We start from the raw sequence: 27,199 nt of genomic DNA, 5'->3' as shown, positions 1-27,199 counted from the left end.
TACACACTTAAAACTGTTTTCCATACATCTTGGTTAATCACAATCAATAGAGTCAGAGTCAATGATGATTATGCAGAGTTATTGTAGCTGTGGCCCTTCCCATTATTCCTCGGAGAACCAGAGATGGATAAATGCAGTCATGAGTTCACCAGTATTTATTAAGGATATTCTGGAGCTCCTTCATTAAAGATATAATAAATGTAATGCTCTCCTCTAGTCACTTATCAATATCTTACCTCAGACTTATTTACCAGAAGAGCATGTATACCTCACAGCAGAAAATAAATAAATTTAAAAGTATTTTTAAAAAGAGGTCCCTAACGGGTAATGATCGAATTCCTTATGGGAAACAGTCCAATGTCACAATAACTAGCAGCAGAAAATCTATACAAAACAAGGTTTAAAGGAAAACTGTTAGGGGAAAAAGTTTTTTTAAAAAAGGAGAAAAATGGAACGCATGTCCTTAGTAAGTATATATGGGCAACATTTATCTCACACAACCTTATACCTATGTTATTTACAAAGCATCTGTTATCTCAACAGTCTCAAAGTAATCCATAGGCAGTATTTATTTTTTACACATACATAGAAAACTAAGCGAGTGTTGGAAACACCATCCTTGAGGGCTTCAGTTCCCGAACAGAAAATATTTTTAAATTCAGGGCAAATATATACATATTCACATTAAAGCTACTATTCATATTTTGGCATGGTATACAGTCGATAAAAAGGTCCTTTTTAAAAAAAAATTTTTTTTTGAGACAGTCTCGCTGTCACCAAGCTGGAGTGCAGTGGCATGATCCTGGCTCACTGCAACCTCTACCTCCCGGGTTCAAGTGATCCTTGTGCCTTAGCCACCCACGTAGCTGAGATTACAGGTGTGCACCACCATGCCTGGCTAATTTTTGTATTTTTGGTAGAGAAGGGGTTTTGCCATGTTGGCCAGGCTGGTCTCAAACTCCTGACCTCAAGTGACCCACCTGCCTTGACTTCCCAAAGTGCTAGGATTACAGGCATGCCACTGTGCCCGGCTAATAACAAGGTACATTTGTAATTACTGGAAAAAGCAGAGGACAACATAGCTAAAAGCAAGGTATTTCAAGTTACCTTAGATGACTTTGTTTATTTTTTGGAGATGGAGTCTCACTCTGTTGCCCAGGCTGGGGAGCAGTGGCACGACCTCGGCTCACTGCAACCTCCACCTCCTGGGTTCTAGCGATTCTTCTGCCTCAGCCTCCCGAGTAGTTGGGATTACAGGCACGTGTCACCATGCCCAGCTAATTTTTCTATTTTTAGTAGAGACAGGGTTTCACCATGTTAGCCAGGCTGGTCTCAAACTCCTGACCCTAAGTGATCCACCCACCTTGGCCTCCCAAAGTGCTGGGAGTACAGGCATGAGCCACTGTGCCTGCCCTGTTTAAAATTATATTTTCCAATACTTCTTAATTGTAAAACAATGATAAAATTCCACTGAAGGGCCAATAGGCAAACTGAACCAACCAAAGATTCAGACACCAATTTTTACATACATAAATTTGAAGCTCCAAATTTTGCTCTCTGTCTACAAAGAACTGCAAACCCTCTCACTCTGACGCCAGGGTGTATGAATGGGGCTCAGAAAAATAAAAACATTTTTGAATGAGGCCATGTCTGGCAGCTGAAGCAGCAGCCAGAGATCACTTGGTTGCTAGAGAGGTATGGGCAGTTTTGTTTTGTATCTACTTGGGCACACTTGCCTCAAAAGGAATGAAGCAAAAATGGGACAACTGAGTGTTTTTAGGGTAAGAAGAGCGCTAATGGTTTGCAACAAATGATACAGTTCTCCTTCCAACCACACTAGGCAGAAGAGAAGCATGGATACACAGCTCTGCTCCTTCCAGTAAAGGCAGGAACGGTATGCTAAAAAGGTGGAAACCAGGGGAGAAAATATTTAGGAGTAATGAAAAAAACCTCAACACAAACAGGTTGCTTGGTGTTTTTTTTTAAAACCAAAAGAGAGAAAATGTCCTCTCATATGAATAGAAAAGTGTGTTTTCTTATGCCAACTAGAATGCTTTAGCCTTATGAATCTCAAGTAACAATGAGGAGAGAGTTTATTGCAAAACACCATCATACTCCTGGGCATCTGATAAAAGCTTCTGGTGAGCTAATGGCTTAATGGTTAGCAGAGCTGGCACAAGGCCTCCAAGGAGCTACTGGTTCTACCTGAGATGCACTCTTCACTAGGTGGCTCTCCTTCACTACTTATGGCAAACGACACCTGGCCCTGCACCTCAGGTTTTATACTGTGACTTTTTTGAACTCATGATGTCATCTGATTGCAACACTTAACTTCCAGAGGGCAACTGGGGAGAAGGAAGACGAGAACAGTCTAAGCATCACAAAACAGAACAGGGATGTTTCCATATGCCCCTTTCTTCTACTCTTTCTCCTCAAGGATAAACATACAATTTTCAAAACATTCTAAAATTCTAAGAGCTGTTACCACAATAAATCAAAGAAACAAACAAAAGACACGTTTCCTGATCACTTACTATCAACTAACTTTCTAGACAAACTCTGTGCTAAAACACAAGGAAAACACACACTAAACCTCGCTAGCATTTCAGGAGGTCCAGCAGATCACAGATACAAATGCAGACAGGCGCTGAACTTTGAGAGAAAGACAGGTGACTGATTCTGTAGAGACTGGTGACTTATGAACACAAATTTTTCTCAAGTTACAGAAATGAGAAATTTTCGCTGAAAAAGCAAAGTAAAAGTTGTGTCTGAATGTCTCAGTCGCAGTTGAAGGCACGTCCACTTATCTCTCCAACAAAGAAAACAACTGGTGCAGGTCTTTTCTGCGCTGCTGCATATCCTTGCTAAGTGGTCAAGTGACAGCAGAGAAAGACAAGAGCGAGGGCCAGAGAAGGCGCTCACGGAGGTAATGGAAGTCCAGAGAGTGTGGAATCGCCGAAGGGGAGTTTTCCTTTCTTACACACTTGGCTCAAAGTTTCCTGGGTCGTGGGAAAGATGTTAGACTCTGAGGGCATACAGATGCTTAATACAGGGCCCCCCCAACCCACCCATTTCAAGAGGGGAAAGTCAACGGGACCAAATGCTGCCAAGAGGCTGGAGAGGACGAGCCAAGAAAAGGCTACTGGTTTGTTGACCAAAAGATCACGGGTGACCTCTGAGAGGAGAGTGCAGCACAGTGGGGCTGGGACGGAGCCAGCTGGAGGGAGGTTAGACGGGGAGGAAGGAAGAGGGGCAGGAGGCACGGGCTCTCACTATGTACAGCACTAACAGGAAGATGGCAGGGATGGTTTGGAGACTTCAAGTCAAAAGGTTAGATTGCAAAGAAGCTGAGGGCTACAAAAGCACTTTTAAATAATTTATTAATCTGGAAAATAAAAATTCATTCCCCTAAATCCAGTAATTCTGCTTACAGGACTCTAGCCTAGGAAAACAATCAGGATTGCAAGACTAGGAGATGATAATGAGAGAACTTTAACTCTTTATTTTATATACTTATATAGAATTTCAAGTTTCTACAGTAGCATGTGTCTAATCATTTTAAAATAAAGATTTGTAATGCTAAAAAGGAGAAAAATTTGCAGACATCTATACATAAAATATTCATAACATACATATAACAAAACACAGGAAATGACCTTAATGTCCACTATTAGGGGAATAAATAGGGAAATTGGGGTATAATTATCCAAAGTGTTTTTGCAACAAGTCAAAGAAAGTAATGAAAAATATGCAACATGAAAAAAATTCATCAGTTTGGTGAGGGAAAAGGCCACAAATCTAACAAAGGCTATAGTCACACTATGAAAAAACATGCATAGAAAAACAGACTGAAAACCAAACCAGACACATGGGAGACCTTAATAAAGGCTGTGTTCCACGCTAGAATTTGAGTGGCTTTCTCTTCTCTACTTTCTAACACGGTTGCAAAACAACATGGTTTTTACCACTGCTTTTTCTATTTTTTTTTTTTTTTTGAGATGGAGTCGCCCTGTCGCCCAGGCTGGAATGCAATGGTGCGATCTCAGCTCACTGCAACCTCTGCCTCCCAGGTTCAAATAATTCTCCTGCCTCAGCCTCCCAAGTAGCTAGGATTACAGGTGCCCGCCACCACGCCCAGCTAATTTTTGTATTTTTAGTAGAGATGGGGTTTCACCATGTTGGCCAGGCTGGTCTTGAACTCCTGACCTCATGATCTGCCCGCCTAGGCCTCCCAAAGTGCTGGGATTACAGGCGTGAGCCACCATGCCCGGCTGGTTTTGTTTTTCTTGTTTTTTGTTTGTTTGTTTTGTTTTGTTTTTTTGTCTTTTTTTTTTTTTGAGATGGAGTCTTGCTCTGTCGCCCAGGCTGGAGTGCAGTGGCGCGATCTCGGTTCACTGCAAGCTCCACCTCCTGGGTTCACGCCATTCTCCTGCCTCAGCCTCCCGAGTAGCTGGGACTACAGGCACTCGCCACCATGCCCGGATAATTTTTTTGTATTTTTTAGTGGAGACAGGGTTTCACCGTGTTAGCCAGGATGGTCTCGATCTCCTGACCTTGTGATCCGCCCGCCTCGGCCTCCCAAAGTGCTGGGATTACAGGCGTGAGCCACCGCGCCCAGCCGGCTGCTTTTGTTTTTAAATAGACACATGCCACAAAACAAAAACCAAAATGATGCTATAATAGCCAAAGCTTCAGAGCAGCAAATGAGGGCTGGAAACGGCAGCCTCACCAGCCAGCCCTGCCTGTGGATGCTGCAGAAACACAGTGGAGCGGCTCCACTCACGCACACCCAGCCTGGCCCTGAGCCTCCGCCACCTCAAGCAAGATGAGGGTCTTGGAACGCATCATCTCTAAAGTTCCTTCCAGGTTTAAAAATGTATGATTCTAAACTGAGAAAACTAAGAAATTAGAGAACAGACATAGGCATTTCTCTAGTTTCCCATATAACATTATATACAGGTGGCAGGGGACAAGGGGAGTCTGTGTATTAAGTTTTAATGCTTACTCCATATAAAACAGTATACATTTAACAAAATATTACATACCACTCATAGTTTTAAAAGATGCTTACAGGCCGGGTGCAGTGGCTCACGCCTGTAATCCCAGCACTTTGGGAGGCTGAGGTGGGCGGATTTCTTGAAGCCAGGGGTTTGAGACCAGCCTGGCCAACATGGTGAAACCCCATCTCTACTAAAAATACAAAAATTAGCTGGGTGTGGTGGCACATGCCCGTAGTCCCAGCTACTCAGGAGGCTGAAGCAGGAGAATCGCTTGAACCTGGGAGGTGGAGGTTGCAGTGAGCTGAGATCACACCACTGCACTCCAGCCTGGGCGACAGAGTGAGACTGTGTCTCAAAAAAATAAAAATTTAAATGTAAATTTTAAAAAGATGCTTACAAATTGCTGGAAAGAAAATACAGTAGATGGCTGTAAAGTTAAATATTATTTCTAAGTAAAATAATAATATAAAACAAAAAATGTTTCAGTGAAACAGCAAGGCCACACGATGACTTGCCCTGTCAGCTGTAGATGGTCCCGTCTCTAGGAGTTCCGAGAAGAGTGGACGCTAGGCTACGGTGCTAGAGAAATCTCTGGGAGGAGACAGGACTGGAGTAGGCCTTAAAGAATGGGTTCTGGGTTTCGAGTTGATGAAAATGTTCTGGAATTAGATAGTGGTGTTGGTTGCACAACCTTGTAAATCTACTAAGAAAAAATCACTGAATTGTACACTTTGAAAGAGTGAATTTTATGGCATATGAATTATACAGTCGTGTCACTAAACGACAGGGTTACACTCAGAAAAATGCATCCTTTGGTGAATTTATCATTTGTGCAAACATCACAGAGTGTTCTTACACAAACCCAGGTGGCAGAGCCTACTATACACCTAGGGTACATGAATGGCCAATGTCATATATGGGGCCCATCATTGACTGAAACGCTGTTATGCAGCATATGACTGTATCTTAACTTAAAAAAAAGATGCAGTCAGAGGTAACTAAATAGAACAGTGTGGAAAAAACAAAGGTACACTTGACAAGTGTAATAAGGAAAAAGGTAGCTTGGAAAGAAATGTCAAAGAGCTTTGAATGTCAGGAAAAGTTAACTAGAAATTATTTGTAAGACTGTAGAATAAGCAAAGACTCATGGACAAAAGAGTGAACAATCAAATGCTTTGGAAAGAATGTTTCCCCACTGGAAAAACAAGCCTCAGGGAGACAGGCACCAGGTCCTGTTCACATGATGGGTATTTGAGTGTCAAATGCGTTTATCAACGAGTGACTATTTTCAGATTTCACTGGTTTTATGTGAAAAGGAGAGTAAGGAAGAACCATGACTGGGTCCATCATGAGGTTCACTGCAATAAATATCAGTCTGGGCCTATGCAGCATGGCCCCAAACTAGGAATATTTACATAGAGAGCTGAAAAGGTGAGAAGAAGAGATTCTGCTCTCCATCAATGATGTGAAATGTACTTAATAGGTGTAAATGCAAAAATGCTTCATAGTTTAGCTCTAGGTACATAAAACTAAGCCTCTGAACAGACTCCACTTGTGCAAAAGAAAGAGAAAAGGGAAGGAAAAAAGAAGAATAAGAGAAACACGAGGTAAGTACAAGAGAAAGAAGGGGTGAGTTGGCCACTGTCTCTTTAAGAAGCTCCTTGGAGATACATAACTGTAGAAAGCCTGGTGAATTCAACATTGATTGGGAATGAGGTAACCACAAACACCGCTGTCTCAAATGAAAAGGGATTCAAGATCTGACCCAGAAAACAAGCATCGTAACCACCAGATAAAATTTTAATGATAAACACAAGATGCTCTACATACAAGCAAGACTGAAGTCTCTCATGCTAAGCCATCAACGTAAGGTTTTCTTAGAAAGAGGAGCCACCAGGAGCCTCTCGACCCACAGATCAAGTTTCATCCTATCGATCCACAGAACGTGGCCATCGTGCTCTGTGCTGGCATAATCTGTAATGTTGAACAGACCCCGAGGGAACAGAGAGGCAGAGAGAAGGACTGGCATCCGGACTCGTAGGGGGCCTGCCCTTCGGGAGCTCCAGAGAAGAAATTCATAATTGGCTTTGAGAGTCAAGGCTCTCCTTTATTTTTAAGTTCTTTTGCGACTCTTTCAGTCCTGTCTCAGCCTTCTGTCCTCAAGTGTCTTCTGACACTCCAGGCAGAGATCCCTTTAAGCTGGAATGATCTAAGTACCTTCCGGAGTTCACACCAAACTGTAGCATCCGTGGGTAGAAAGGAGCTGCATATCAGGCGATCGTAGGCCCACATTTTAGCAACGAGGTGGAGAAGCCCAACGTGCATCGATAACTTAATGGACAGAATCGCAAGTATCTGGACCATCAATCTTTCTAAAACTAGTTCTGCAGCACTCCCAAGAAGGGCTTTCACCTCTAAATCATAGCCAGTGAAACAGAAACTGAAGAAAAGCCTGCCTCCTGGGTATATCTTGTTTAAAGCAGAAATACTTTTTTTCATAGGCACTGCATGCCACAAAATATTAAAATAATCCGACTGTGTGGAATTTCTATTCAAAAGGTGCTCTTTAAGGAATGCTGCTTAAGGAAAGATTTTTCTTTAAAGAAAAGGACTCCTCTACTACTGAGTTTTAAAGTCCAAGGTTTGTTTTATTTTCCCATAGGCAGGAAGTTCCCTAAGGCGTCTCACTCCATAGCTGATCCAAACTCAGAAATTTAAGTGTTCTGGTTTCTACTTTATGGCATTAAGTATACAGTCTGAGGCTGTAGTTCATGACATCTTCCTAATCCAAAAAGAAAACTGATCTTATTGTAGAGTAAATAAATATATAAATGTACCTCTGTAACAAAGTAGGAAGACTTCATCAAAGTGGTTTTTGGGACAGAAGCTGAAGGAATTTACAGAAGCTAAAATTAAATGTGTTGGCCATGGAGGAAAAAAAAAAACAATTTCAGGACAACTTAAGTAACAAATAGGTACTATATGGTGGGGAAGGAAGATTATATGTGGCCAAAGCCCTTCTTCACAATAAGGGATTTAGAAAAAGAAAATGAGAACAGGGCCTGTCTGTGCCAACACTTATTATCTTTGCTTGACTTTTTTATGTCTTCATAAAATACAAACTGTTTGCCTTAATGAAAATCTCACATAACATGCCACAAGAGTGATTTAAAAGCTGGGAAAGACATATTGAGACAAATGGATCACAGATCCGCTCTACACCATGTGCTTCTCACCCTTGCTGCGCGCTCTCACGTCCTTGGGAACAGAATCACGGAGACTCTCCCTCTTCCACATGGGCTGTAACTGAGGGAGGTACATGCTCTCAAAGGAAGCTAAGGTCACTGGTACTCAGAGGGTGGTATGAGAAAAATGAAAGACCTTCAGATGCAGAGCACTCAGTGGAAACGGTTTGGCTTACCCCGCAATGACCACACCATCGTGAGAATGCACATCACACAAAACTGCGTCAGGAACATGCTCCAGCTCGCTCACGGCACCTTTGCGATTCTGCGTGAGGAAAAGGGGGATGCAGTTTAGACTACTCTCGGGACAGCCCGAAAGCCAAGCATCGCGCTTTTTCACCTACTTTCCACAGCAGTTCTCTACAGCATGGACAACAAGTGCATTCAAAGTTCCGTGGGCATTCAAAAAGACAAAGATGATGACTAACATGCTAAGCTGTTAAGCATGGGCGAGTTACCATATATCCCAAAGGCACTGAACTCGAGGACACAGGATGTGTGAGACACTGCCCCATCCTCCAGGAGGTTACAGAATAGAAAGCAAATATGTGCTCACCAATAACTACCATCCACAATAGGCTGGCATGTATCTGCTGGGAGTGGCAAGTATCTAAAGAAACTTATAAAGTATGTGAAAAAGTTCCGTTCAGCAAAAAGAAAGTATTACATGATATCTTACCTGTTAATTCTTATAAGGACTCTCAGAATAAAATGCAAAATTATATACAAATAGATAAAGATCAGGATGAGGAAAAGGAGATGAGATGATACTATTTCTAACTCAGAGGCCAGAGGTTTCATGGAAATGGTATTTGAATGACAGTCTAGGCCAGGCACAGTGGCTCATGCCTGTAATCCCAGCACTTTGGGAGGCAGAGGCAGGAAGATCACTTGAGCTCAGAAGTTTTGAGACCAGCCTGTGCAACACAGGGAGACCCCATCTCTGCAAAAAATTTAAAAGACAGTCAGGTGTGGTGGCATGCACCTGTAGTCCCAACTATTTGAGAGGATGAGGCAGGAGGATCACTTGAGTCCAGGAACTTAAGGCTACAGTGAGTTATGATTGCAACACTGTACTTCAGCCTGGGCAAGAGAGTGAGAACCTATCTCTAAAAAAATAAAAAATTAAATTGAATTAAAATGAAGGGAATCTGAATGGACATAAAGTATTTACATGTGGGAGGTTGGGAAAAGTGAGATAGGCCACAAAGCAAGCATGAATAAAGGTATTCAAGAATACCATAATTTCAACTTTACCAGACTGGGACAAGGACTAGAAACAGTGTAAGTGCCCAGCACAGTTCTTAACATACAGCAAGTGTTCAATAAGTGGTAGCCATTATTATTATTATTTCTATTATTAGGAAAAAGATGACATCATTCCATTAAAATACACATTTATTAAGTACCTAGACTCTAGAAACTGAGCAAAGTAATTTGCATGATGGTCTTAACTTAATCCAAGGAACGAGTCTAAGGCTGAGAGATAAAACTAGACACATCCACGTGGAGCTGTCCTACAAGTGGAGATATGGGGAGGGAAGGCAAGGATCTGGGAGTCAGCTGTGTGAAGGCCGCAACCAAGGTTACAATAACAGAAAAGCTCTTGTGAGGGAAAAAGTATTGAAAGAAAAATAGAGGGCCTAAGATGAAAACCTGCATTTATGCAAACACTAGGAAAAAGAACACTATGGCCACCACAATTAGTTTAGCAAATCATTTCCAGGTTGGCTCTGAAATGCAATTCCAGATAACTTCATGCATTTGCAGGTCATTCTCTTTGTGGAGGTACCTGAGAACCCTGGGGTCCCTTCTAGGGTCTCCCCAGACACTGACTTAAGAGGTACCAAACCAAATCGCCTGCCTAACCCATCCTGAAGTCGAGCACGCACAGCACAGAACCCTGCATCTGTGTGCAGAGGCCTATGCTCTCCTACAGCCAACCTCGCCTGAACACTGAGTGTGGACCAGGCTCTGCAGGAGTGGCAGACACTTGATGACGGTCATCCTCACCACGACGCCATGAGCAGTGCCACTCCTAGCCCCTACTCTAGAGATGAGAAAATAGAGGCAGACAAAAGTAAAGCAACTTGCCCCAACACTGCCTTTCATTTCTTTCTTTTCTTTTCTTTTTTTTTTTTTTTTGAGACAGTCTCGCTCTGTCGCCCAGGCTGGAGTGCAATGGCGCAATCTCGGCTCACTGCAACCTCCACCTCCAGGGTTCAGGCGATTCTCCAATCTCAGCCTCCCAGTAGCTGGGACTACAGGTGTGTGCCACCACGCCCGGCTAATTTTTGTATTTTTAGTAGAGACGGGGTTTCACCATATTGGCCATGGAACTCCTAACCTCAAGTGATCCATCCGCCTCAGCCTCCCAAAGTGCTGGGATTACAGGAGTGACCCACGGTGCCGGGCCGCCTTTCATGTTTTGATAAGGCTTTCTTTCATTCCAGAATTTTGGTAAGAATCCCACCATTACATTTAATGAAAGATACATCATTTAAAATTTCACTCCTAGAATTCTCCTTGTTAACAGTGTCAGGAAATGGACCTTACACGCTCCAAATAGAAGTCTCCCTCATGTTTGGTTCAGCCTGCAGTCCGCTCCAGTTCACTCAATCAACAGCCATGTAGTGAGTACTTACCTAACACATGACTTCCTGTTCATTAGAAATAAATACTAAACAGACATTCAGCTAGATTGTATATAACTTGTAAAGTGTTACTAAGTGCCAAATGCTAGGTGATGGGTCTTTAAAATATCGTCACTTCTGCCACCTCCAGGCCCAACAAGGACATACCTGTCCTCTTCCCTTGCTTTCTCTATCACCAAAGAGGAAGCAAAAAACACAGCTGCTGCTTTTCTCTACCACGGTCTGACATCTTCGAATTCAAGCCTGGGGATGCCAAATATCTCCAACTCTCCTGCTTGTAAATCTCAAAAGTATCTCTCCTTTCTGGAGAGAAAGGACCCCGTTAACACTCAGCTCTCAAGCTTTCCTTAAATCGCAGCCCCTCCCACCAGGGTTAGACCCTCTGCTTTCTGACCCCTTGTTTATCTGGGCAGCTTTCTTTGTCATACCTTTCTCCCTGTGTGCATCACATGGACCTACCCAGGCACACGGGCAAGAGGGACTGGGGGCTCCCTCCAGACGAGTTTATTACTGTAGGTGGATGGAAAAGGGCACTGTGGGGCCAGTGTGACCTGTCTTAGTGGTGGTGTCTTAACAGCCTAAGAAAGGATAGCCACACTAACTCTCAGAACAGTGGTTCTCGACTGGGAGGGGATTTTGATTCCCAGGGGACATCCAGCAATGTCTAGGGGTATTTCTAGTTGTCATGACTTGGGGGAGGAAGAGAATGCTACTGGCGTCTAATGGGGAGAGGCCAGAGATACTGCTCAACAGCCTGCAATGCACAGGACAGCCCCGCACAAAACGAATTAGCTGGCCCCAAATGTCACTAGTGCTGGGGTTGAGAACCCCTGAACTAGAGAGACACTGCTCTTATTGACTTTGCTAGAAACCGTGTGAGGTTGCCCAGATCAAGCGTATTGGTCACTAATCAGGTTAGGAGGTGAGTAGGGACAGACAGGCACATAGGCAATTTGTCACTATCAGTAATGCACAAAAGCTTGTTAATCTCAAAGTCTATTAGGATTGACCTTTATGGGAGTAAAGAGAATGGTTCCATCCCTTCTCTACCATTGAATCTCCAGCCTCCCAGGTGAGAAAGAAACACTGCCACCACACTGCTGTCTCGTCATGCCTCAAACAGCTTTATGTAACATGGCTCTTGACAGTTATCTCCTATGGAAACACTTCACTGTGCAAATTCTTAGCTGTGATCTAATATTTCTGTAGAGACTTTGAAGTGATAAATGTTATGGAAGCACGCCAATAGGTTATGTGAGGGAAGAGAAGACAGTGCTTAGAGATGTTTAATCATCTCCCTCTTACATTTACTAGGAATGACATTTTCGGCTCCTCTTTTGTATGCAGGTAGTGCTTTTGCTTTCTGGGTCCCTCCAGAGAGTCGGTGAAAGTCAAAGGGGCTGCACAGAGCACTCCTCTGACCACCCTAACAATCAGAGAGGAAGTGGCTGGCAACCCAATCTCACCCTTCCTCTCCTGCAGAATAAGAGGATGTTCCCAAATCTTGAGGCTGAAAACAGAGGCAGATCATCTAATGGTGAACAAAATGGGGAACAAGTCACCAACAGCTGAAGGGGAGGCTCAGTGTACCCCTCTCCCTTCGCTGTTGGCAATTAATCTCAGGCTATGAGTGAAAGCTTGGATTCCCATGTCCTTGCAGGCTATTCTTTCACAGGTAATGATATTGGCCACTGCCCACCTTCCAGTTGGTTCGTAACATGTGTTCCTTGGCTCGGCACTCTTGGAAGATGAGCTTCCAGCAAGAATAGTCAGAGATGCTGCTATCCGGAAGGTGCCCTTCCTGCTGGCACAGCCTGTACCACAGCACCTCATCCTCTGCAATCACCTTCCACGTCTTGCTCACCTAAAACAGCAGAAGTGACACAAATGTCAAATTCTGCAATTAGAGAAGCCCCTTGTCATCCAAAAATCAATCAACACCTATATTATTGCCCTGGGTTTATGGCAGTATAAAATGTCTCATTAACAAAACACTATGAGGTGAAAAAAAAATACAAGCAAATGTTTCCAGTTTTATCTTTCAAGACTTCAAAATTGTTGTACCACCATGTAATCACATTTTAGACTACTTGGTTATATTGTAATCTAACAAATAAGAGAAGAAAATACACAAATACATAAAATGCAAAAAATATAAACTTTTACATGGTAATTAGCTATACAATCATACAGAGCTTTTCAGAATGGAATCTCTTTACTTTTGACAAAAAGCATTTGTATTTCCACCTTACAGAATTGAAGATTGATGGCCTCCAAAATCAAAGGCTGTCATAAAATTACCTATAACCCAAACATCTGGTCAGGTAAAAAATTCAAATTTAAATTGCATGTGAGAATTTAGATTTTAAACATATGTATATATTTAATTAAAAACTCAAGCCATTATCCAGGACTGTAAGATTAGATCTAGAAAAATTAATGTTATGTCTGGCCTGACTTTCAAATCCCAACAGTATCCAGAGGAAATGGCCATTTTAACTATTAGCATTTTGTTTTCCAACACTAATTTAGGGGAACAAAAGGTTTACTTAATCACAGGATCATGTGCAAAGTTGGCCAGACTGCAAAAGATGGACTCTGTTGGCAGATGAGAAACTGATTGAGCAGATCAGCGTGATCCCGGTCTGCACAGCATTCTGGGAATGCAGGATCAAGTGCCTGATGCTTGCCATCCATCCAAAAGTTGAGTCTCACTTCTAATGAAGAGTGGTAGCGGGTAGGTTACAGTACCCTGTACTCTTTAACACTCCCTTAGGGCCACTTCAAGACTCAAAGACAGAGACGGAAAGAAGGAAAATGAGAGAAAGTAGGAGACCAGACTCTTACTGCACAAAGGGCCTCAGCTGATAAAGCACTGACAGAGAGTTAGTTTGCAGGATGGCAGATTAAAGACCTCCAAAGACCTGCTCCTCCATAACAGCAGTAAGAATTCCACCAAAAATGATCGATCAACTTTTTCGGAGTCTGGAAATTAACAAAAGGATTGCAACATTCTGAGGAACATTTATCCAAGAAAAGTGGCTAAATCTCAGTAAGAACAGTGACGTCTAAGTTGTTTTAATGTGTGCTAATTCTGTTTCCTCTTCCAGCTCCAGGATTGCCTTAAAAATCAACAACCTCGTGAAGATAGCAGCTGTAAAAACCAGCAGCCTAGCAGCCATTAGAGAGGCCAGACAAGTTTAGAGCTCCCCAAAAATCAAATCCCCAGAGAACTGTCACCATTTGACCTGGCTGGCAGCTTGCCAGAAAGCTCTATTCTCAAGGCTTGTCTGAGCTGGCTAAGCACTGTCTCTGTCCTATCTCCAGGGCATTTACCCAAAATAGTAAGTGGCAACTGCTTAACTCTACAGCTGCCTGAGGAGGCACTGCTAGCTGGGGCTGTTAGAGGCTGACCAAAAAGCTTGAAAGAGAAAGCTTGGAAATGGGATGTCCATAGGAGGCTCTGAAAGGCTCCAATATATTCCTGGGAGTCTGGAATGCCACGTGAATGTATAGGGCTATGTGTGTGCCCAGGAAAGACCAGAGAAGGCCCTAACCTCTCCCCTCTGGCTGACCCTGAGGCTCTGCACAAGCAGGAAGTGAAGGCTAAGGCAGAGCTGTAAGCTGCTAGAATGGTGAAGCAGTACCCCAATATACAGAGAGCACCTCAGCAAAGGCTGGGAGACTTACTGGTTCAGTGGATTTAAGGAAATCTCCATTTGATAACTAGCTAACCACTAAGCTAGCCAAGCAGAGACTTCAGGAGGTGCACATGACAAATAATACAAATTAGAGAATTATTCCAGAAAAGTCACTAAACAAACAGCAGCAACAACAAAAATAACAATAGCAATAACAGCAAATTCTGAAGAGGGAGAAAGATTCTATTTCCAGAGTTTCCATTATTTAAAATGTCCAGTTTTTAACAAAATTACAAAAGCATGCAAAGAAACAAGGAAGCAGGGCCCATACACAGGGGAAAAGGCAGTCAACAGAAGCTATCCCTGAGAAAGTCCAGAAGCTGGACTTACTAAACAGAGACTTTAAATCAGCTATTTTAAATATGTTCAAAATACTAAAAGAAAGCATGTCTAAAGAAATAAAAGATAGTAGAAGAACAATGTCTTACCATATAGAAGATAATGATAAAGAGATAGAAATTATCTGTTAAAAAACTAGGGAGGCTGAGGTGGGTGGATCACCAGGTCAGGAGATTCAGACCATCCTAGTTAACACGATGAAACCCCATCTCTACTAAAAATACAAAAAATTATCCAGGCGTGGTGGCACGCACCTGTAGTCCCAGCTACTCGGGAGGCTGATGCAGGAAAATCATTTGAACCCGGGAGGCAGAGGTTGCAGTGAGCCGAGATCACGCCACTGCACTCTGGCCTGGGCAACAGAGTGAGACCCCGTCTCAAAAAAAAAAAAAAAAAATAGAAGCTCTGGAGTTAAAAAGTACAGGAACTGAAATAAAAAATTCCCTAAAGGGGCTCAACAACAAGTTTGAGCTGGCAGAAAAATCAGCAAATTTGGCCAGGTGCAGTGGCTCACGCCTGTAATTCCTGCACTTTGGGAAGCTGAGGCAGGTGGATCACGAGGTCAGAAGTTCAAGACCAGCCTGGCCAACATGGTGAAACCCCCATCTCTACTAAAAATATAAAAAACTAGCTGGACATGGTGGCATGCGCCTGTAATCCCAGCTACTCGGGAGGCTGAGGCAGGAGAATCGCTTGAACCCAGGAGGCAGAGGTGGCAGTGAGCCAAGATCACGCCGTTGCACTCCAGCCTGGGCAACAGCGCAAGACTCTGTCTCGGAAAAAAAAAAAAAAAATCAGGAAACTTAAAGCAAGTCAATTGAGATTATCTACTCTATTGGGGAAAAAAAAGAATAAAGGAAAAAAAAAGAGTCTGTAATCCTAGCACCTTTGGAGGCCGAGGCAGGAGGATTGCTCAATGAGTTGAGGCCACACTGATGAACAGTGTGAGACCCCATCTCTACAAAAAAAAAAAAAAATTAGCCAGATGTGATGGTGTGTGCCTGTAGTCCCAGCTACTTGTGAGACTGAGGCAGGAGGATTGCTTCAGTCCAGTAGTTCAAGGCTGCTGTGAGCCATTATTGCACCATTGCACTCCAGACTAGGTGACATAGTGAAATCTCAACTCTAAAAAACAAAAACAACAAAGCAAAACCAAAAAAATGAATAAAATGAACAGAGCCTCAGAGGCCTGTGGGATATGACCCAAGTGTACCAACATACACCAAATGAAGTTATCTCAGAGCAGAGTTTTTGGTGCACTACTGGAATTAGGTGGGTATTAATCCAAACTAGATTATTTTAAACTAAGATGTTCACTGTAATCCCTAGGCAACAACTAAGAAAATAACTCAAAAAACAGAGTAAAGAAATTTAAATAGCATACTAGACAATATCTATTTAACACAAAAGAAGGCAGTAATGAAGGGACAGAGGTATAAAAAAGACATAAGTCACACAGAAAGAGGCTAAAACTTACAAAGTAAAATTAGTGGGAATCTAAGAACTCAGTTTATCTTGGTCTCAAAATCTGACTTTCTATCTCAAGCAAACTATACCAAAAATAATCATTACAATACCTTATTCAACCAAAAGCATATCAAAGCAATACTGACCAACCTAACACTGACGACACATTAAAGTTTTGGCCTCCTTAATTATGCTTCTGCTATATATGTGTGCACACAAGCTCCATGTGTGATAAGCAGTCACATCACCTCAGTCACTTTCCCTACAGGCATGGACACTTCGCATGGAATTCACAGCATCCGAAGTTAGATCACGTGGCATAAATAAGTGACAAAGCTGTCATTTTTCTGAATCTAAGTGTCACATTCTAATGCTGAGAGTGTCACGTTGTCTCAGTCTCCAGTGGTTTAGAACCTGAAGAATCAAGAGGGGCCTTGGAGATCAACTAGGTGTATCTCCTCATTGCAAGAAGGCACCCCACTGCATCCCTGGCCAATGGGGCCCAGGCAATCCTGCAATGCTTCCAGTGGAGAGCTGACCTCCCCCATCAGTCTGATCTAACAACAGGCAGTCTGAATATTAGAAAGGGCTTCCTTCCACTGTCTAGAAAACTCATTCTACCTATGGCCCTGATTTTGCCCTTTTGAAGAAATCTATTTGCTCTTCCACTTGACAGTCCCTCAAATAGCTGAAGACAGCGATCATATTTCCCCTTAGTCATTTCTTCATTGCTCTAAATATTATCCATTTCCTTCCACTATTTTTCATAGAGTTTCCATTCTGACACTCTCTCAATGCACCCTAAAACATTTGTACATCTAAAGTGTCCCTCTTCAAATGTGGTACTCAAGACTCAATAACACCTCAAATATGGGCTGTGCAGTCCCATGCACAGAAGGATCTTATCGGACACTGGTTTTCTGCTTTACTTGTAGCCATCAACATGGCTACTCAACTAATGGTCCACTAAAGCTCCTGCAGTCTGTTTAATTTATTAAATATTTAAGGGAAATGAAAAGGTATAAAGAATATTACAAACACCCGTGAACTCGCCACCCTGCAGACAAAAGAAAAGATTGCTAATCAGCTTAAAACTCCTGAGTATCTCTCACCGTTCACATTCTCTTCCTCGCAACAGTAACCTCAATTTGGTCCTCATGATTCTTCAGGGTTTTTTTTTAAAACACAAACTGGAAGAAAAAAAAAAAAGGCCCACCATCCTTCCACCACACTATTTTTTATACCTAAATTCTTAACTTTGTAAACTTGCGATCGATTTTAATCCCCACCTCAACGTCTGCCCCACCCCCCAGCATTTTAGCCTCCCCCAGATAATCTCTGAATCCCAATTCTGTCATCCATTGCATTAGCCACTTCTCCCATCCATAAGTCATGTGCAAAATATGGTCTGTGGGCCTTTGTGTCTTAATTATTAAAAAAAAAAAAAAAAGATAACCAGGATGGTGCTAAAGATAGGGCTCTAGCTCTGTGGCAAACCACTGGAGCCCACCCCCCAGGCTGACACGGATCCATTAAGCAGCCCACCCTGGGCATGGCCACAGCATCAGTTACAAATCCACTTAACCACACTGTCATCCCACACTTCTCCATCTTAGCCTTAAGGGCTCAGGAAAACAAGCCCTCATCTGATCACAAGTGGTCAGGCAATAAAGAACGGGATAACGACTCAGCAATGCTGGAGCTCCAGTTTGACTAGACAGAACACCATGGTTTTATTTTTGGCATGTCTGGTCCACAGCTGAGCCTACCCATGACACCCAGATGCTGTCTGTCTATCTGTCTGTGCCACAGTGTCTGAGCACTGGGCAATCATGAAGCACAGATAGGGATAGACCAATGTCAGCTGTGAGTGAGCCAGGCCACAACCTGAGTAGTCCCAGAGCAGAGTATGTCCCCTAACCAAGCCCTGGAATTCAGGGTTAAATAAGGTGTAAGATAAAGGTAACATATAGAGAGCTTTACAGGTTCTCAAAGGCAGAACGTGCTCAGGAAACACAGGGCAGCTTTACTCTGATCCTGGGCATACATATGCCTTTTTTGTAGAAACCATAACATTTTGTAAAAGTCATGAAATGTAACTACCGAACAAAAAAGACTCAAGAGTAATTAAGAGATCATATAAATGTAGCCATTCTTTAATTACATGGACCAAAAGCATATTCAGTAGAACAACACCTCCAGGTGTTAATAAGTTCCTTAGAAAAGGATTCCACGCTCAAATGAGCTTAGGAAACACTGCTTTAAACAAAACGAAGCAGAATTCCTCGCTGCAGAACTTGCGCTTTGAATAGCAGTGGCATGTGCTGCACATCTCTAAGAAGGGGATACACGTTGAGTATCCCTTATCCAAAATGCTTAAAACCAGGAGTATTTTGGATTTCAGACGTTTGCATTATTCTGACTGAGTCTCCCAAATCCCCAAATCCAAAATCCAAAATGCTCCAATGAGCACTGAAAAAGTTTCTAATTTTGGAGCATTTGGGATTTGGGATTTTTGGATTTGGGAAGTTCAACCTGTATAAGAAGCTGGATTTCCTAAACTCATTTGGTTCCTGACTTCTTTTTGCAACGAGTATCTCAAAAGCCCAGTGCTCTGCAGAAGTCACTTTAGAGAACACTGATTTGGGTTACCGGTCAATCAGTTAAGATATGTTTTGGGCACTAACCATGTACTGGGCACTCAGGCCCGCAGTTCTCATCTACTTCCCACCCAACCTATGAAACCAAAACCTTTGGCATGTGACAGAGATCCCATGGACGCACCCAGACTGGGGCTACTTCTCCATGGCTGAGGAAGCTATAGGGAAATGCTGGGGTCCCTGCCGTTACACCCAGGTTAGATCACAAGACTGGCCCCAAATAGGGGAAGCAATCTTTTTAATTATGTGTTCAAAAATGAGCTACAAGCTTCGTTTTGTTGGATGGAGCCTCTGAATCATCCCCACTTTAGGAAAATCCAAAGGCAGTGCTCAATGATTACAAACTAGAAAATCTCAAACTAAACATTCTGTATGAGTTTTCATGAGGACTGTGCAAATCTCAACCACTTTAAAATGGAAACTTTTCAATGGGACTTTCAGGAAGTCTCAAATATGTCGGACCTTAAAGATGTTGGAAGCTGAAAGCAGCTTTTTCTAACAGTTTCAAGGAAAATGCCAAATCATTTTAAATAACACAATCTGAAATTTGTACAACAGGGTTACAGGATGAAAAACTGAGACCAAAAAATTGATGTTGTGGTGCATCATTCACATCACTAACCCCGGGTCACAGTGCTTATTCCGTAGAAAATAATATTCAAGCTAAAGTTTACGTCCTGGATAACAAATAAAAAATCTCTTTGAGAGACTTAAAAAAGGCAGAGGTGAGAATTGCTTCCAAAAAGGGATCAGGATTGTATCCACAATTAGGTATTAAAAACAGAAATGTGTCAACAATTTCTTTAGCAAACTATAAAAGGAGGGTGCTTTTCTTTCTTCTTTTAAAGGAGAACAAAAATGACAGGTTTTAAAAATGACTTTTAATTCTGAAGGAAAAAAAATCAACAAGAAAAAGACCTAGTTAAACTTTCACAAGCAAATGTTAAAGGGTCCCACCAAAAGGAAATCTTGTTAATTGTTTTGATTCCTTAAGTTTTATGAAATCTAGCAAGTTTACAAGCCTGAATTTTCCAAAGGCCTAATGGTCTTTCTTTAATACACCAGAGTTGGAATGGCCTTGCTCAGTAAAGCCCCACCGAGTGAGCCTCAGCTGCAAGGACTTGCTAATAAAAGTGTCTCCAGCATTTTGCTTTATAGCACCACTGTGAATTGCAGCATTAAAAAAAAAAAAAGCTGTTGGCTCAAAAATGAGCTTTATTAGCTCTGCCTGGATTAGGGTTACCAGTGAGGCTCACAGAGGGGAAGTCTCATTGTTCCCTTCACAGGTTCACACATCAAGTCTACTGTGGGAGGACACACCACATAGAGACAGCTCTCTATGCACTCACTGTCTCAGTTTCCTCTCTCTCCACTTGCTCCTGAGCCACTAGCTTTTGCCCCCAACACACCACTGACCCTGGTCAAGGTCACCAGTGACCTCCAACTTGCAAAACCCAATGGTCATTTCTCAGTCCTCCTCTTACTTGATGAACAACAGCGCTTAACACCTTTGATCACTTTCTCCTCCTGGAAAACGTTTATCCCATGGTCCCAAGGAACGACACATCTGGGTTTTCTTCCTGCCTGGCAGGGAACTCCTTCCCGGTCCTCTGTCTGGCCCTGCTCATGTCCACGGCCTCTAATCCTTGTGGAGCACCAGGGCTCCATCCCTGAACCCCTCCTCTATTTACATTCACTTCCTTAATGTTCTCATTTGTCTCCTGGCCTTAAATACCATCAATGTGGCTGACAGCTTCCAAATTTCCATCTTCAGCCCAGAGCTCAACGAAGAGCTCATCCTCAACCTCACAACCAATGAGTGATCTTCCCCCATACCCACACATGCTCCTTCCATGGTCTGCCACTTGTCGGTAAACGGTGAACTCATTCCTCCAGTTGCTCAAGGCAAACACCATGGAGCCCTTGTTGACTCTCTTCCTTCTGTCCCCACATCCAGCCCATCCACAATCCTGACTCTGTCCACTTCTGCTGGTGCCATCCTGGCCCAAGCACCACATCCTCTTCTCTGGATTACTTCAGTGGCCTCCTAACTGGTCTCCCTGCTGCTGTCCTTGTCCCCCAACAACCGATTCTCCACACAGCAGCCCAAATGGTCCCTTTTTAAACGTAGGGCAGCCCTTGTCACCCCTCTGCTCAAAGCACTCCAAAGGCTTCCCATCTCATTCACAAAACTTCGAGTTCTTTTAATGGATTAAACGCTTATCACATCCTGAGTCCTCTCCTCCTCTTATCCTTCTGCTCACCACATCCCCGTATCAGTCTCCTATGGCTGCGCTAACAAACTACTACAAACTTAGCTGCTTAAAACAATACAGATTTATTCGCTTATAGTTCCGGAGACCAGAAGTGTAAAAGCAAGGTGTGGGCAGGGCTGCATTCCTTCCGGAGGCTTCAGAAAGAAAACAGTTTTCTTACCTTTTCCAGCTTCAAGCTACCTACATTCCTTGATTTGTGGCCCCTTCCTCCACCTTCAAGGCCAGCAACACAGCATCTTCTCTCCTCCCTGATGTCCTGCCTCCCTCTTACAAGACTTGTAATGCACTGGACCCACCTGTATAATCCAAGATAATCACCCCATCTCTAGATCCTTAACCTAATCACATCTGCAAAGGGCGTTTTATCATGAAAGGTAACTTACTGGTGGGATTCAGGGATTAGGACGTGAGCATATTTGGGAGGGCCATTATTCAGCATACCACAACCACCCACTTGGACCTTCCTGCTGTTCTTCAAACACAACAGGTGCACTCTGCCTCAGATGAGCTTCAGCTGCGCCTGCCTCAAGTCCTTCGCCCTTGCTATTCCACTCTGCCAGAGATCTGCACAGTGTCCTTCACCCCTCCTTCAGGTCTTCGCTCAAAGCTCACCTTCTCTGCAAAGTCTTCCCTGGCCACTCAAAAGTGCAACCCCCATATCACCTCTACTTTCTTGTTCTTCTCCATAGCACTCACTGCCATCTGATAACTCTATTTAATCATGTCTTTATTGTATACAATGGAAGCTCTCTGAGAAGCCGGTTTTTTATGTTTTATTCTCAGCTGTCTTCACTATATAGAACAGTACCTCGCACATACATAGTCAGCTCTATATAAATAACTAAATGAGATAAAAGTGTAAGTCCAACTTTTTTTTAAAAATTAGCATTGCTTTTAATTCTCAAAGGTCATAGACACAGCTCAGCTCCTGGCATGTACTGCCCTCCGTAGGCTCTTTCTTATTCACATGTATTATTTTGCTTTATGCTTTTTTTTCTAGTAAACTTTTTAATTGTGGAAAAGTTCAAACACACAAGAGTAAAGTGAACAATATAAAGAACTCCAAAGTACCCACCACTTAGCTCAATGTTCATTTGCCATTCTTGTTTCATCTAGCTCCCAATCTGTTTTTTAGAGTGATTTTGCCTTTCCCTAAATTTGTGCTTAAAGGAGGCAGCCAAAACAATCACATGAATTAAAAGGAACTCCTGAGGGCACTTGGGTCTTGAGCATACAAGGAACCTTCCACAGAACTTCCTGATAAGAGAAGTCTGGCGGCAAGGGTGAAAGTAAAGAACTAAGGGAACCCTGCCAGCAACTACAGGTCTGCAGAATCACTTTTGCCAGGAAAATCAATTCAGCCTCACTTGGCTATGGATTCCTGACTCACACAGACTTCATTAAGATTATACATCTTTAGCTATAAGCACCTGGATTTTAGTTTCTCCTACATGGACATAAAATCACATTTTCCTTGAAACTTGAAATACCATAATCTAATATGCTGGTCTTTGGTTCTAGAATTACTTATTTATTTTGCTGTCAACTACTTCTTGCTCACCAATATTATCATAAATTTCAAGTTTTTAACCTCTGCATCTTCCCTCTTTTTCTTTATTACTTTGTTTATGCACGTTTTTCTATCTTTTACTTGAAAAACATGACATCATTACTTATGCAGCTAAATTCCTAAAATTACACATTAGGAAATACAAAGCACTAAAATATACATTAAAAAACTGAAAACAAAATTATGGAGTTGGAGAAGAGATCAGTGGTTGCCAGGGGTTAGAGATGGAGCTGGGGGTGAAAGGGTCGGGGAAGGACTTGAGGCCAGTGTGGCCGTCAAAGACTGTGAAAGAGTAGCACAAGAGATTCTCGTGATGAATGTTCTACATGTTGACTGCGGTGGTGGTCACACAAATCTACATCCATGTAAAGTTCCATAGATTCACAAATAAGTGCATGTAAAACTAGTGACATCAATAAGATTTGTGAATTGTGCCAATGTCAGGTCCTGGTTTGCTACTGTTCTGTAGTTATGCGGGATATTACCAATGGAGGAAACTGGGGGAAGGGTACACAGGAACTCTCTGTACTATTTTTTGTAACTTCCTATGAATTTATAATAATATTTAAAGTTTAAAAAATGAATATTGGTGAATACCTAAAAGCCATCACTCCTCAGAATTATTCACACTGTAATATAATGGCAGACTTACTTTTCTCCTAAAAACCAATTTGTAATTTTGAAACCAACAACTGTATCATTGTTATCGACTAAAAAATTGTCTCCTTTAAATACCAGGAATCCTGTGGGCACAAAAAAAGATGAACATAAAATTATGAATAGCAAGATTATAAACCTGTTCAATGAACTGTCCAACAAGTAACTTTGCTTACTAAAAGCTACACTGTTTTCAAGATGTTTCGGCAAGAAACACTCCCACAGAGAGATTAAGTCCCTCGAGGGACAACTATTGAAAGGAAGGAGCTGGAGACCTCAGCATCAAAAGTACACACAGATCACAAACTAATGTAGCAGGACTTCAGTTTTCAAAACGTAAAGCCTCAAAAGCAAAAAAAAGAGGAGGGGATATGGAAAGGAGGCAAAGTCAAAGCAAAATCAGTCTCCGGCATGGTTTGTGGGATAATTAAATCTCAAAGGCCTCCCAGTAACAAGAGTTTCTTACTGTTAGTCAGTTACCAATTTGGCATAAAGATCTAAGCAAACAGGTTTCCTCCAAGGGCATACATTTAGTTCATGGTGCCAATTCCACATAACTGGCCCAATTTCACTAAAATCCCAAGGCACCTAGATTAAAAGAGAGATGGAGAGAGAGAAAAAAAGCAAGCCCCTCTAAAATAAAATCATAAAGCAGCAGGACATTCCACAGAAGGATTTCCTCCGTTTCAAAATAAAAACACCCCAAGAAACAAATGAAAGTGCTACTTATTTTTATTACTTTGTGGTTTTAATTTTAATGATTGATGAAACAAAGCCAATTCTACAAACTACTGGCCATCTATTGTCATTCTCATGTAAGAGCTCCATAAAAATCCTGACTTCACAGATCACAGCTAACTTAGTCACTGTACACTAATGGGGTTCTGTTTAAGAATATTTTCTATTCTTATATATGTGCTCTAAAAACTGGGTTAACAACAACAACAAAAAGCCAAATCCAACTGGCCATAGAGGGAAGAATTCTGGTGGACAATTGGACTACTGTGTTGCAAATTAAACTGTTCACACCTGCAGAATAATCTCACCAGCATAACCAATCTACCCTGTAATGCAGCCCCATTGTACCAAAAGGGGATCTCTTCTTCCACTAGATTCTATCTTTCTCTGATAAACTCTTTGGATGAGAAAACCAGCAGCAGATGTGAAAGCCACATGGCTCTCTACAAAGCAGGAGAGCAAAAAGCAATGTTAAAAGAAATGATTTCTTAAACAGCAGCTCACTATCAAGGATGAAGATTTTATCATCTAATGCTGACTTTGTGTAAAGCAGCTAGCTATTAGACCCCGTTCCAAGACTTCGGCTAACAGCATCAGGCTGAAATCCAGGAATTGGCCTCATTTAGCTACACTCTTGTTTTCAACTCTTGGGAGCAGGGCCAATGTGTAAAGTTAGAATATAACAAATCAAATTTCCAAGGGGAAAGAAAACAATATAGGTACTCATGCTTAATGCAACTCATAGGCTCTGAGCACAGTTTACACTTCAGCACATTTTTTAAGTGAATTTTAGCCTTTAAATAATTTCCATCATTTCCTAAAGACACACACTCTGCATCAAAAAATATCTGCCAATGCCCCCACTTAAGCAATACTACAACAATAATCAAGAATATTGAAAATTCTTTCAAATTCATATTCAAGTAGAAAAACGATTAAGCAAAACGCTTCACAAAGAAAGATTAGAACGGCTGGGCACAGTGGCTCACGCCTGTAATCCCAGCACTTTGGGAGGCCGAGGCAGGTGGATCACGAGGTCAAGAGATGGAGACCATCCTGGCCAACATGGTGAAACCCCGTCTCTACTAAAAATACAAAAATTAGCTGGGCATGGTGGCGCGCCTGTAGTCCCAGCTACTTGGGAGGCTGAGGCAGGAGAATAGCTCGAACCTGGGAAGCAGAGGTTGCAGTGAGCCGAGATCGCGCCACTGCACTCCAGCCTGGTGACAGCGAGACCCCGTCAAAGAAAAAGAAAGAGTAGAACACCATAAACTGTCTAAATGGTCCTGTATCATATGTGATTTCACTGAACTACCATGGAGGTAGCAAGCTCCAGAGTCTAAATTTGGGTACAGTTTTCACCACTCTCAAACTGCCTTCATATGCTGAACTTCATAGTCTTGGTGGTGCTTTGAATTTTATGTACAGTTTTCCTACCAGTGAATTTTGCAAACCCTTCCTCTTGAAGCTGTAAACACCTGTGTAAAATGCATTCTAGAATCCAGGGATGAAAATGCTAACCACTAAACAAACTAATTTTTTGGCAGTTATGGAGAATGGATACTCCAGTGTCTCCTAGAGAATACAGTTGTCCATCAAAGGCCAAATGGTTAGCAATCATACACCCATTTAACTTATGAAAAATCAACAGAAATCTATAAATGTAATACAATGCATTAACAGAATGAAGGAGAAAAACGATGTGATCACCTCAGGTGCAGAAAAAGCATCTGACAAAATTCAAGATCCTTTCATGATAAAAACTCTTAATAAATGAGGTATAGAAGAAATGTACTTTAACGCAATAAAGGCCACATGTGACAAAACCAAAGCTAAAGTCATACTTAGTAAAAAGTTGAAAGCTTTTCTTCAGGAATAAGACAAGGATGCACACTCTCACCATTTCCATTCAACATAGTACTAGAAGTCTTAGTCACAGCAATTAGGCAACAGAAAGAAATAAAAGGCATCCAAGCAGAAAGGAGGAAGTTAATCTGTTCCTGTTTACAGACAATATAAACATAAACATAGGAAACCCTAAATACTCCACCAAGAAACTAATAAACAAATTCAGTGATGGGTACAAAATCAATATACAAAAATCAGTAGAGTTTCTATACACTAACAACAAGCTATCTGTAAAAGAAATCAAGAAAATAATCCCATTCACAATAGCCACACCAAAAATAAATACTTAGGAACAAATTCAACCAAGGAAGCTAAAGACCAGTATGCTGAAAACTATAAAACACTAAGGAGAAAATGGATGATACAAATAAATAGAAAGATATTCCATGTTCATGGATTGGAAGAATATTATCAAAATGTCCATACTACTCAAAGTGAGTGAAATGCAATCTCTATAAAAATTCCAAAGACATTTTTCACAGATACAGGAAAAAAAAAAAGATAAAATTTGCATAAAAACACAAAACACTGCAAATAGCCAAAGCAATCCTGAGCAAAAAGAACAATGCTGGAGGCATCACAATACCTCATTTCAAAATATACTACAAAGCTATAGCAATGTACACAGCATGTCACTGGCATAAAAACAGATATATAGACCAGTAAAACAGAACTGAGAGCCCAGAAATAAGCCTGTGCATTTACAGTCAACTGATTTTCAATGAAGGTGCTAACAACACACAATGGGGAAAAAAGTCTCCAATAAATGGTGTTGTGAAAACTGGATATCCACATACAGAAGAATGAAATTAGATCCCATCTCACACTGTTATAAAGAAGTGAACTCTTACTTGAAGCCAGGAGTTCGAGACTAGCCTGGGTAACAAAGCAAGACCCTGTCCTTACAAAAAATTTAAAAGTTAGCTGGGCATGTTGGCGTGAGCCTATAGTCCCAGCTACTCGGGAGGTTGAGGTGGGAGAATC

General features: G+C 41.9%; 1 protein-coding gene across 6 annotated transcripts in view; it reads right to left on the bottom strand.

Moving 5' to 3' along the window:
* The window catches only part of FBXW8 (F-box and WD repeat domain containing 8), a 118,209-nt gene that overhangs the window by 71,128 nt on the left and 19,882 nt on the right, over window positions 1-27,199 (bottom strand). For all 6 annotated transcript variants that reach the window (XM_003313954.6, XM_509407.8, XM_054664667.2 and 3 more), the window contains 2 exons: window positions 12,599-12,763; window positions 8,422-8,510 (listed from right to left, as the gene is read on the bottom strand). In XM_003313954.6, coding sequence (XP_003314002.1) covers window positions 8,422-8,510; window positions 12,599-12,763 — 254 coding nt within the window. The remainder of the gene's footprint in view (window positions 1-8,421; window positions 8,511-12,598; window positions 12,764-27,199) is intronic.

This window comes from Pan troglodytes, chromosome 10 (assembly GCF_028858775.2).
Source record: "Pan troglodytes isolate AG18354 chromosome 10, NHGRI_mPanTro3-v2.0_pri, whole genome shotgun sequence".
Classification (NCBI taxonomy): domain Eukaryota; kingdom Metazoa; phylum Chordata; class Mammalia; order Primates; family Hominidae; genus Pan; species Pan troglodytes.
This window is presented reverse-complemented; position numbering and strand designations above follow the sequence as displayed.